This window comes from Aspergillus fijiensis (assembly GCF_003184825.1).
Source record: "Aspergillus fijiensis CBS 313.89 unplaced genomic scaffold BO72scaffold_25, whole genome shotgun sequence".
Lineage (NCBI taxonomy): Eukaryota > Fungi > Ascomycota > Eurotiomycetes > Eurotiales > Aspergillaceae > Aspergillus > Aspergillus fijiensis.
This window is the reverse complement of record NW_024469001.1, coordinates 417,957-430,238: the sequence shown is the minus strand read 5'-3', so window position 1 is coordinate 430,238 and position 12,282 is coordinate 417,957. Positions and strand designations below refer to the sequence as shown.

Below are 12,282 nucleotides of genomic sequence, written 5' to 3'. Positions count from 1 at the left end.
ACCATCGCCGTGGTAGCAGGTGGGGAGCTTCCGTTAGAACACTCAGGCCCATCAGTGGAAAGATATTGCATATACTTCAGAATCTTTCGACGGGTTTTAGTTTTGGGGATCAAAAGTAGCGCCGTATTGACTAAACTGACTCGACCAGCGACCTCATCACCTTGGCTGAAAGGTAGGGAGAACCTTTCCAATTATTGCCGTGCTAGAACCGGCCGAATCAATTCCGAGCAAGGCGAAATGAGAGAAGATGACGCTGAACTGTTCTAACAGAATGTAGGCATTAGGATCTTGGGTAAACACACGTACGGGGACGACAACTTACTACACACAAGGCGATGTTCGAGACATCCCTACTGCTCCTTGGTTCGGTCCCAGCTTCGAGCCACTGTCCGTCATTTCAAGTAATAGAGCATTGCAGTAATTGGTTCCACCCCTGACATGTTCTTTGAGATTTTCCTTTGCGTACGGTTCCCTGTCGACCGTGCGTTCGGGAAAAAAACCGCTGATTTCCCTAGAGCGAGATCTGGTGCGATTGTGCCAATCGTCAGCCCAGTAGCACTAGTAGGCCTTGTGGGCACTATTGACCTTCTGACATAATTGCTTTCGGCTGTGGTTGCATGTATGGTCGAAGCTGGGATTGAAGGCGGACCGCCATGATCACGCTGTGCTGAATGGTGACAGAACTCGACTGTCGCAAGCAGTCGTCGATTTTGCGTTGCTCTGCCTGCAAATTGCTGGAAGGACCTATCATTCGGGGGATATCTGGATAAGAAGACCCAAATGGCCACGAGATCGTGCTTGTCAGGTAGTGAGAAGATATTGAAAAAAACATGTACTTCGGTGTTGATGCTTGCGTGCGGGAGTAACCCGAATAGTGTACTTTTGCAGAACAAATGCTGTCTCATGGACACCCGCACCGGATTCCCTCGTCGGAAATAGTGACGTGGACCCTGAGATTATTCTTGCCTGTAATCGATAAGCTGGAAGGCGCGTGACCTCTGCTGAAGAAGAAGGTCCAAGAGCAGATGGCATGACTCCACTCCAACGCTAACCAGTCTCACTCTGCAAGTAGGCGATTCATAAGCTCATCGGTAGCTGATTGAATCGGATGCTGGGCATCGACATCTGGAAGTACACGACGCATAAGGCTCCGATAGGTTCAGTCTTTCGCTCGGCCTTGTTAACATGGACAATGAGCGAGCACCAGTACATGGCGCAATGTCTGTGCTCGTTATTCAGGACATAATCGTCAAGCGCGCGTAATCGCTCAGTGTCGGGCCATTAAGTTGAGAATAGGGCCGTAAATATGATACTCTCGGAGGATGTTCCGGAGACTCGAGTTATCGCCATTTGTCGATGTGATCTACAACTCCAATCTGTAAGTTTTCATCCCAGCAGGTTATACATTCTGTAGCGCTTCGAAGGCCAGATATTCAGTCCTAGTAGCCGAGAACGACAGAGCAAAGGAAAACACGGGCTCCATTCTGGAGCTTCCTCTTCCTCTTCCTTTCTTGGTTACGGTATCGCCGCTCAATGTATTATGCGAGCTTTGCCGCTAGAAGATTCAAGGATGGCAAAGCCCAAGGTCACACACATGGCTTATCAGGTGAGTAAATTATCTGTAGGCAACCAATACAACTCCTGGTCAGCGATACATATGCCCGTCTTCCTCAGTGATGAACGGTTCCACGTCTTCTGTTGTGCGTACGCGCATTTGTCCTTTCAAAGCTTTCAGCAACGACTTTGAAAGATTGGTGGCCAAGCTAATTGTGGAAGGCGGCACGCATAGAGTCATCAAAAGTGATGAGACTCCGGATTCGCGTGCGGTACTACCATATTGAGGTAAATTGTCATGCCCAGGCAGCAGGCCTTCACCGGTGCAAATTCTCTTGGAGTACCTAGTCATCGCCTTCTCGAACCCAGACCCGCGACTATGATGTGGATTCGCAATGCGACGAGTGGGTCCGAGAGGTTGGTAATTAAATGCTGTGCATAAGCAAAAAGCGGCAAAATGGAAGAGTACTCTGGGCCACTGCGACAACCAGGAGTGAGAAATCGCAGTGTCTGGTAGTGTGATCAAACGCACCACCCCGGTGAGGCGACGAGGTCTTTTATGTAGTGTGTAGTGCACCTAGCGCTGAAAGATGCGCGCGAAGACAACGCGGATAGTTTCGGGAAGCCTTCAAATCGCTGGGCCCTCTGAAGCGGTGATAATGACAAACCCAATGGATGAAGGGCTGATGTTCCCTCTCGACTAAGAGAAAGTCTGTCATCCAGGAAGATCTTCGGAAACTGAAAGTGGTGACCCGAGGTGGTTTGCGGTCAACGAAGAATGTAGTAGACGGCCGTTTCGTCTGTGTCGCCCTTTCCAGCTAGATGCGTCCAGTGGGTTGAGTATGTCACACATCGTGGGCTGGTAGTAGGATTCTATAGCCCTGAGTATTTGTCAAAGCACCTCAAGCTGGCGTGGGCTTCTATCTAGCCTCAATCAATGATGACATGACCGGTTCGAGATGACGAGCTGTTCCCTCAACGTGTGTCTGTCGAGCTGGGGCTCGGCCCACCATCGCATGAGTGGGGTGTTCATTAGTGCCTGTGCCCTCCCAGTCCTTCTTAAAAATCATGTTTTTGGCCCTTCCTTTGGTTAAGATGCCGCAAGTCTTGCTCCCACTGAGATCTTTTCGGATCAGCAATCCTCGGCAGCACAGTCCTTTGGGTGTTCTTGTAAATCCCTAAGAGATCCTAGGTTCGCGCGGGCCGCTTTCCCCGCCTGAACCACAAGTATCTGTCCTCCAAGGCCTTGATGTTGTCTATCTCATGGTTATGGCCCGCGAGGTGAGAGACTTTTGGACTGCAATTGAGCATGGTTGTCCGTTCCGGTGCGGAGGCCGAGCTGCGAGGCGAATATCTTGAGGTGTGGATAACATAGGGTGGATCGGCGCTCGGTAATCTGTTCAATGGAAGAAAGGCCAATTCGTCCCTTGTTCACTCTGCTAGTCGCTATTCTCGATGAAGGAGAAACCAGATGGTTTCCAGATAAATCAACTCGTCGTTGGAAGATGAACCTTCATTATCAGCCGGGTTGCAACGACGTTCAAGCGAGTGGGCTACAGACGACAGCCCCAAAGATGCCCCTGAAGAAGAGACTGTGCACAGGCTTCGCCAAACCAGCCAGGGAGGCGGATACACGTGCGAAAGGCACGGCGACGAGTAACGGTGGAGGATGTTATGCGGTGAGGACCTGATGCGACTGTGACGAAATCACGAGAGGTCACATAGAGGGCCATTGCAAGGGCATCGGGGTCAGCATTGAACTAGCTTAGAGATTAGTTCAAACAAATCTGCAAATGGGAGGATACTAACAATAGGGAAATGGTGCCAAAGAGGCGACATGTCAAGTTCGTGAATAACTAAGTCATACTAGTTGCCATTCTCATCGTAGAGGTTTAGGAGATTGCCGAAATTGTTGTTAACCCTCTCGGTCAGCCGGACTGTGTGCCAGATAGTATCGGTGCTGGAATCAATGCAGCGGCGAGCGGAGGAGAGCATTGCTAAAAGCAGGACAAAAGGAGGGAATGTATGCTTGGCCGCGGCCATTGGACTGAACAGCATACACTGCCAGAATGGATCCTTAATGTCATATGTGGTGCTCTCTCGCTTGAGGATCATTCTTTTTCGCTCACTGATGAGTTCATCCATCCAAGGCTGGCTCTCGTCCCCAGACAAGTCCTTGCCAAGCTGAGCTAACTCTTGTTCATTTGGAGATTCATCAAAATCCGTCTCATTTTCACCAGTATTTTGAGCTTGAGCCTGAGCAGCACAACGTTCTTTGCTTTCTGTGAAGCCACTTCTCTTTTAAGAACAGTGAACAGTTGGTCTTTTCCGATGTCAAATCCACTGTCTTAATCGACCATAAGGTCGAACGATTAGAGTCTCACATTGGCTGAGCGGAACAGCCACGCGAGATCCGCTCCACAAGATACAGTGTCGCGGGTTTTCTGGCCGGCTTTCCACGTCTAATGGTTTAAATCTCCGGCCCGGAGACAAAAGCATGCGCGCAAAGTAGTGCTTCCACATATGCTTTGATCAAAGTCCCCACCAGAACCACTTATCAGGAGGTAGGGCGAGTTGTGCCCTCTCTGTGGTGATTAGACTCATACCCTTCAAGTCTGATCCGAGCTCGATCGGAACCTGCTACCTTTGTGCATAGAATCCCTCCTGCGAAGCAGTATTTGAACTATCGCACAGTTTGAGGTACCTGTCGGAACTTGAGCTCTTTGCTTCCCATTGACAATGATCGACTCTCTTTCTGGGAGTGTTGTAGCATAGTACATGGAACCAAACATGTGGTTGGATCGCCGGTGATCAACCAAAAGGCTATTTTCTGAGAACGAGAACGGACTGTTGCTTCTCACACAGCTTGCCCCTATAGCTGGGGATCATCTCAGGCGAGTATCATAGTTGGACAAATAGGTAACATGACTTGTGCTCATTCCCGGAGATAAGGATCCAGGGATGAGTCACTTCGCGAAATGTTTTATGCTGAACTAGCATGTTGCTATTCGATCTGGGTTCTCAGTGTCTGTCTCTAGGACATCCAATCTAATGATCGGCGTTCAATATTTGCGATTCTCCTGATTTGCTTAGAAAGGAGCAGAGGAAGATAGCGCTATGTCCACGATGCGTGCCACTTGCATCGGTCTCAATTTGCTCGTGCGGTCTTGTTCCTCGCCCTGGCCCGGGACGCTCGCTAGCCTGTCTGTAGCTATCGGGGGCTATGGCGATGACCTCATATGGTTTGAATTGATGTTTTCTCGACAAGCAGGAGGCCCTAGCCATCAAATGGATCTGGATCAGCTTCCAGTAGTCGTTCTCAGATCTTCCTTCAAGCGCTGACGTCTCAGGATGTTGAACTCCAGCTCGTGAAGTCTTCAACACGCAAGCCAAGATGAAGGGCAGGAGATTTGAAAATTGCCTGTCTGTGCCAACGCAACTATGCTATGAGGTGCGTAGCTTTTCTTCCTCCGTTACGAAGAAGCTCACCTATGCCTTAAATATTGAGCTTGCCAAGCATGAGCACATCCTCTTCGACGACTTCAGCTGCGGTTAACCTCCAGACGCGCACGCTCTGCTAACCGAGGGCTCTGACATTTTACATCTGCACCGCGGTTATCATATAGTTGTTGAGCTCGCTGTCAGCATAAGGGCAGCTCTGTTTGTCACCTCATCACTCGGTATTTGAGGGCACAAAATGGAGACTGAATTGACTTCGCACATTCGACTTGTCGGCGATCGCGATCCTTGCATCTGGTGACCTTGATATCTGATAAAACTGTCACACGGGGCTCATCACTACAAGCACGAGATCGCAACCCAGGCCAATTCACTGAAAGCTTGCGTGTAATACCTTCTGTGCTGAGATTGCTTGTGTGCCGATCCTTGGCGGCCTTGGCCGGATTCAGAGCTCTTGAGACCATAGGTCATGTAAAATTCTCTTTATGCAACTATTAATGTACGCCGAGTGGAGTTGCCGCTGTCTCAGTTCTGTCATCGGCCATATACAGGCCGGGGTAAGTTAAGCAAACGCACCAGACTGTTTGAGATTGGAGAGGATTGACTCCGTCGAGGCGATAAGTTGTTAACATATGTAAAGATTGAACATGTCAGTGCTCGAGGCATTCTCGCTCTTTCATTCCGTTCCAACGTGTGGCAGTAGGTGTAGTTGCAGTCTAGACGACTTATCTCGGTCGATGGAAATTCGTCCAGACAGAAGTATGCATCACATGCAGCAACCTACTGATCGCCTACCATGTCACCGACAGTGGACACAATGGTCATGCTATACGGCTGGATTGAATCCAGGAAGTCAAGTCGTAACAGCCACAAAGGCGCTCCACCACATTTTCATGAGTTTCTGGTCCAAGGCTTGACACCTCAACTCCCCAACAACAATTCAACGGTTCAGACTTAGCGCTTCTGTGCCATAGTGATGGACGCGATGCGGTACCATCTCTCGGGTATATCTGGTGTGCTTGGCGATGCGCGCGGCTCTGTATTCAGCTTCGTCCCCTGCTCGGCAAGGAGAAGAGCCTGTCGGCGTAAAAGCTCCTCGTTGTCGGCTTCACGTTAATCCTGGGTTCGTGTTGAGGGGAGCGGCGTTCCGCCAATAGGCATGCGATGACATTGGCTGATTGATAGATGATTCTGCTGGCTGACTGTGACAGATTCTCGTCATTGATAACGACGCACTGTTGCCACTTCTCCAGCTTCTCTGGCATCGTAGGCATGATTGAGCACGTAGCAGGATGGCGCCGCGCGTCTGGGGGAGTTTTGCTTCGCGGAAGTATGAGTTGCTCTTGTATTTGCTCGTATTCGTCCTAGAAAAGTTGATTGAATGGTCCGGGTCTCTGGTTGGAGGTTTTCCCCGGACTTCCAGCAAACTGGTCAAGTGGCGCTCGAGCGCGGACGTCTTTTTTCGAGCACTCGGTTTCGGATATAAGGGACTTGTCATCCAGGTACTCGGGTACCTAAGCCATGGCGACGGATTTTGGGGCTGGACGGCCGCGGCAGTACCCGGGAGGCGAATCGACTGTTGGGGCTGGATAGAATCGAAGAGGACTTCCGATGGCTGCCGCGTACTGTGGAGTGCTGGAGAAGCGACCGACAGCCGTAGGGAGTGGTGGCATTCCTTTGTCGGTAAATAGCTAGGATTGACGGACCCCTACTCGATATAATGTGGACGGTAGGCGCAGATGCGCCCGATGGGCCGTCAGTGACAACGAATGCGATGCGAGTTTTGATACCTTCGTTACAGCTCAATGACCGGCTCACCTGCTGGCAGAATGGGTAGCTGGGGGCTCCAACTGACAGGTTAAGACTGTAGATAATCCCTGTCACTTCACTGCAATGCTCCTATTTACAGGTGCCAAGTCATTCGATCAATATAGTCATCAAGGCCGCCCCTGTTCGGGGTTATCTCCTGGCTAATTGGAGTTGATCAATTGGAACTCGATGCTAGTATTCACATTGAGTGCTGCAATGCGTATTCAGGTGATTGAGCGGGTACATAGACAGAAGCATAGGTGACTTTGGTAAAGACCCGATTTGCGCCAGTTTAGGTGACGACTTCGAATTAGGGCTCAGTGTTAGATCCACCGCCGCGGAGTTCATCGAGCCTGCCTATTCAAGATCCTTGTAGCTCACGGCGCAGGCTCAACTTATCCAAGTCCTCCTGTACTGGGCCACGGGGTTCACTTTGGAAGTGAGGCAAAGAATCGAGCTCTTCTTCCACAAAAAGTCGTTATCCCTAATGATAATGAGAGCGCCGACTCAGCCACTACTGTTGGAATCATTAGAATGGACCAGAATCGTTAGCCCAACTGATGGACAGAAAGGACCCTGTAAATTCAGGCAACTTACATCGTATATGACCAGACTGCCAGCGACTGTGAAGGACCGCGGGGAGGAGGTTAAGGGCAGCATATAAGAAGTCAACACCTCTCTCGATAAGCTGGTGTAGCTTCAAGATCTGCGACCCAATGAATTCTCAGAGAACAAAAATGAGCGCCATTGTGTATAGACCCTTTCCTGGATAAGGGCGGCGGCATCCGAGTCATTCAGTATGCAACCTTGAGTCTCTCTTTGAGATTTTGGGTAGCATACTCTGCCCAAGCCAGCGGCTATTCTCTTTGACTTCTCTAGTCGATAAGCAAGAAATTTGCTGCTATCGTTCAGCAAGATGGTTCGAATTAGTGAAATAGGTCAGCAATCTACGCGCTAGCCGTCAAGCTTTCGGCGAGATGCGTCAAGCTGTCACTTTAGTTGACGATATTGTCCATGCGAGTCAGTCAGCACCGCGACTCGATCGAGTGGCATTAGTGCCATAGTTTCCTAGGAAGGCTCGGACTGTTAGACAATGAAGCTCTGAATAATCAGAGAAAAATAAAGGGAAGACTTACAAGTTCTCTGGCTGAACAACTCAACTTTGTAGTTTTGAACGTGAGCGTAAGGCTTCCCCTCGCAATGCTTTGGGTTCTGCACAAACCCCCTTATCAATCTCTTCGGCCCCATTCGAAAATGAAGATGAAGAATAAGAACAGGCGAAGATCGCTTTGCCTGACACTGTGTTCAGTGAGATCGATGATTTCGATAGGTTTTCCCCTAAAAAGAAAGTGGGTAAGAGCTTTGCAGCAGGAGTACGCTAAGATAGGGTGCAAAGTTTGAGGGCCCAAACGTGATTCGCAGGTGAGAGGCTTTATGTGGAAGTGGTGTAGTGATTCGCTTGCGGGGGGCGTTTGTTCGTCGCAGGTGGTTGTGCCGATGAACAATCCCCAAGCCGGCAATGCAAGAGCAGCCCTATACCTGCTATTTCCAGCCCGTGTGGACTTGGGTTGGCTTTTCCCGTGGATTGTGGGCTCGCATACGCTGCTTTCATCTCTGCATACCGAAGCAAAATCTACCCACCCGTGAGAAGATGGGATATCGCAGGAAGAGAGGTGCGGAAGTGTACGGCATCCACCATGTTGCTCGGTTTGGTTGAGTACGTTTCGTATTTTCTACTTCGGAACTCTGTGTCTTCTTCAAAGACGGCGATAAGTGAGCCATCTTTGGAGAACCTTGGCATCGCATGTATAAAAACTGATGCGGCTGCTGATCTGTTGTCGCATCAGTGTGTTGGATGCGACGTATCGAAATCAAGAATGCCGGGCGAAACGACCATCATGGTACCGCAGTAAATGCTTAGAACAATACCAGGGATGCCCAAGACATAAGTGTCAGAGATCAGTCAAACTCAGACGCGTTGCAGTGGTCATACGGCCACTCATGGGGCGGCCTGGTCGTGTGACTCTCTGACTGACTTTCTCCGATTGAGGAGCCTCAATCCTTAGTATCCGAACCCGAGGGTAAACGAATGAGCAATCTCAGTTTCGCTTTCTGGGAGAGAGTACATCTCTCCCTACCTCGATCGTGAACGGATGGGTGTTCTTTCACCTTTGCCATGCCTTTGCGCTTCAGGCAACAGGTAGAACATAGCACTGAAACGACATAGAGAAACCCAGACTGCAGGAAGCAAATGGAGGGACGCGATGAGATCGCACAGGTTCAAGAAAGGTCATGAGCAGGTGAGAAGAGATTAGACATTGCATGGCCCAATGTGAAACAAGAGACAAGAGTTGACCGTCACGCCAAAAAGATCGACACCACATCTTTAGAGACTCAAACGCCAAGCAAGCCCCACAGACAATGTCTTGTGCCCGGAGAATCTAACACTGACTTGAGGAAAAGCATGGTGCACTTGCTAATACAGCGAAAGGGATCAAGATGATTGAGACAAGAAAGTCAGATCAAGAATGAGCAGGAGATGTAAGAAAGCCAGACGCCGGCGTGGCAAAATCCGCCTGGGCTTGCACATGCAAGTGTCAACTGGCGTTCTGTTGAGTCCTGATAAGGATATAAGATTGAGGAAGAAGATGATCTCAGCTACCAGACGGTCGCAATCAGGTTCCAGCCTTTTGCTTACTGGTGTTTGACATTCAATTCTGCGCTGCCGTGATCTCCTTGAGTTTGTCACGGCCACGCTGAAGCTGACGGCGCCTTTCAGTAGCTCAGCATATTGACTTGCTGGAGCATCCACTCTGGCTGCCGTGCCACTCAGCCAGTGGCTCTTTCCGCGCCGATGGCGTTGCTCAGATGGGGTAACAGCATGCCAGTAGGCTCTTGAGCATGCCAAGCCCTGTCGACCGACCAAAGGGCTTTGCATTCGACATCCAACTTTGGTGGAGCTCGGTCGCCCATGACTGCAGAGTCTTTGTGTAGGTTCATAACCACGCGATCTCGAAACCTTGAAACCATGACCGTCAGTCTTGCTCTTTTTGTGGAAGGGAAGTTCTGAGTATCATATATCTCAGTTTGCCTCATCAAGTTCCTAGGCAGTCAAGTCCCGGTTCACTGACAGTCTTGAGCTGTGTCATGAGCTGAAACGCGCCGGCAAGGCTCGTTGCATCACGGAACGGGAGCTATCTTGTCCGGAAAGGTCTGACTATTCACGCCGCTGACTTCACAGCTTGCTTAGAAGTAATCCATTTCGGCCGTAGCCATAAACCCAGCCTCTAGGCTCTGTGGACGAGTGTCAGCCTTGATCTGGAGAAGGATACATTTGACTCAGCTCAGACCGGGTCAGGAGGAGAGATATCCGGACTTACCAGAATGTTTCTTCGTAGAGCGAGCATCGCTCATCACTTTCAACTCTTCCGGGGATGAGGTTTATGAGAGGTAGATTTGACACAGGGGAAGAGTGAGAAGAAGAAACTGTGGGAGTGGGAAGTTGAAGCAACTTGATGGACTTGATAGAGACAAGTGGGCTGAATAGAGGTAGATGTGATAAAGGTAGAACAGGTTGAGGTGGGCTTGATGACAGAAAGTGAGCTCGATAGAAGAAAGAGAGCTTGATAGAAGTAAAGCAGAATCACAGAAGCAAGTGAGTGTTGGTGCTGACGATGATAATGATGATGATGATGATGAACAAGTAAAGAAAGAAGTCAACCCATGGAGATAGACCTCAACCTTGACCAGAGATGGGAGGATGATCATGGAGTTGGAAAGATGGAAGATGGTGGTTGGTGGGAGGAAGGAAGAAGGAAGAGAGAGAAACGGCGAAGAGAAGGAGAAGGAGGAGATATTTATGCCCGGGGGCGAGGGAGGGCGCAGGAGCGGATTCACCCGTCGTTGCGCAATTCACACGCATCAATGCGCTGATGCTTAACTCGTTCGGCAGTATTCCCATTGTCGGGCTCCAGGCGTTATTCACCGCCTTTTTTAGACATTAACCCGACACAGAGACCATACAATTCTTTGCGCGGCCATTGGCGATTGAATGCGCAGCCATGCGGCTCGACACGCTGGCCCGGTGTGGCTCGGGCGCGGCTGGTGAGTCAAGATGTGGGAGGGTGCACAGTCGGTCATCCGTGGAGGGAAGAAGCGGGAGGGGGCGGGTACGGGCGGGGGAAGTCCTATGTAGCAAACATATGTGAAAGATTGTGGCAGCCGCAGTGGGCAGTTGCATGCCTTGAAAGAGATGGATCCTTCATCAGTTATTTGAGTTTTTTTTCTCATACAACGGAGTTTGCAGATGCATACTTGGGACTTTCTGGTCTATACCATATGAGTTTCCCTTGATTAACTATCTAACATAAAAATGAGTCCACAGAGGCTAAAGTACTGGAACGACTGAGTGGAGAAAGAGCATATGCTATAAGCTTCCCCCCGGGGTCAGCCTTCCGGGGGTGGGTCCCCAGGGTCCTGCCTACGCCACGCTTTGCTTCCACAACGACAGACTTTGCCTACTTGAAATGGAAGAAGACAAAGGTAAACTTGAAGATGACTCCAATGACTCTCGTTTCCACGAAACCCAGAATACTCAAAGCACTAACTGGAAAACCAGCCTCAATCCCAAACTCTATCTCAGAACAGAACCATCTTAACCCACCCATCCTCCCAAATTTCCCACCCCTCACATCACGCCACAATAGTATAATTACTCGCCGTCGACCCAACAACAGTCAAATAACCGGCCTAGACACCCAGAACACATCATCAGCATGCATGCTTCTTCCAGCCACATCCCGACCAAAAGAGAAGAAAACCACCTACCCCAACAAGATAAGCCCTCGTCACCCCAATCTGCGCCGGTCCCGTCACGTCGGGCACCGTGATCGTGAAGTTCTGATACTGATCGTAGAATCCCGTCTCATACTGAGGGTCATACGGGCCGGTGTAGAGCACGTATTGCAGGTATTCGTCCGGGGAAGGGCAGGGGCGAGTGTCGGGGCAGGATTGGATGCCGATCGCGATGCCGATTTCCGTCATGGCTTGGATGTAGTCCTGTCATCGTTTGATTGTCAATCAGGGGCCTTCTGTCCGCTTGGGTAAGGTGAGGACCATGTGGGAAGAAGGCAGATAGAAAGAAAGGGAAAGGGCAGATCGTACGCCGCGAGCGACCTGGACGGTGATGGTTTCTCCAACTTGGAGTTCGGTGCCTGCTGCAGGAGAGTTTATGAAGATGCCTTGGCTCAGGGCCGTGGTGGCGAAGGTTGCGAGGGCGAGGATGCTCTTCATGGTTGCTGATATAGGTTATCAGGTTGTCTTGAATGGTGATGTTGATGAATTATCAGGCCTCTTCTGGGGAATCGATGGCCCTTATGTAGTTATTTCTAGTCCCTTAATTCGGACACATCCAGGCATGACATCGAAGCTGCATCAGCTTGCTCAATTCAACTAAATCGC

The 12,282-nt window shown here is 50.1% G+C and overlaps 4 protein-coding genes across 4 annotated transcripts; 1 reads left to right on the top strand and 3 right to left on the bottom strand.

Annotated features, from left to right (window-relative positions):
* Positions 1-315: 315 nt before the first annotated feature.
* On the bottom strand, positions 316-1,275 carry BO72DRAFT_119912 (uncharacterized protein). Its single transcript, XM_040939004.1, has one exon. It carries the CDS (start codon positions 903-905, stop codon positions 393-395), a length of 513 nt encoding a protein of 170 aa, XP_040801066.1. The 5' UTR covers positions 906-1,275; the 3' UTR covers positions 316-392.
* Positions 1,276-1,306: 31 nt separating this feature from the next.
* Positions 1,307-1,841, top strand: BO72DRAFT_459171 (uncharacterized protein; the record flags this gene model as incomplete). The annotated part of the gene is made up of 3 exons (XM_040946414.1): positions 1,307-1,378; positions 1,415-1,606; positions 1,650-1,841. 3 exons carry the CDS (start codon positions 1,307-1,309, stop codon positions 1,839-1,841), a joined length of 456 nt encoding a protein of 151 aa, XP_040801065.1.
* A 7,184-nt stretch (positions 1,842-9,025) lies between these two features.
* Positions 9,026-10,387, bottom strand: BO72DRAFT_119854 (uncharacterized protein). The gene is made up of 2 exons (XM_040939003.1): positions 10,203-10,387; positions 9,026-9,841 (listed from the first exon to the last, which is right to left on the bottom strand). The coding sequence occupies exons 1-2, from the start codon at positions 10,227-10,229 to the stop codon at positions 9,317-9,319; spliced, it is 552 nt and encodes a 183-aa protein (XP_040801064.1). The 5' UTR covers positions 10,230-10,387; the 3' UTR covers positions 9,026-9,316.
* A 901-nt stretch (positions 10,388-11,288) lies between these two features.
* BO72DRAFT_448438 (uncharacterized protein) lies at positions 11,289-12,218 on the bottom strand. Its single transcript, XM_040944784.1, has 3 exons — positions 11,986-12,218; positions 11,650-11,880; positions 11,289-11,571 (listed from the first exon to the last, which is right to left on the bottom strand). The coding sequence occupies exons 1-3, from the start codon at positions 12,112-12,114 to the stop codon at positions 11,515-11,517; spliced, it is 417 nt and encodes a 138-aa protein (XP_040801063.1). The 5' UTR covers positions 12,115-12,218; the 3' UTR covers positions 11,289-11,514.
* Positions 12,219-12,282: the final 64 nt, after the last annotated feature.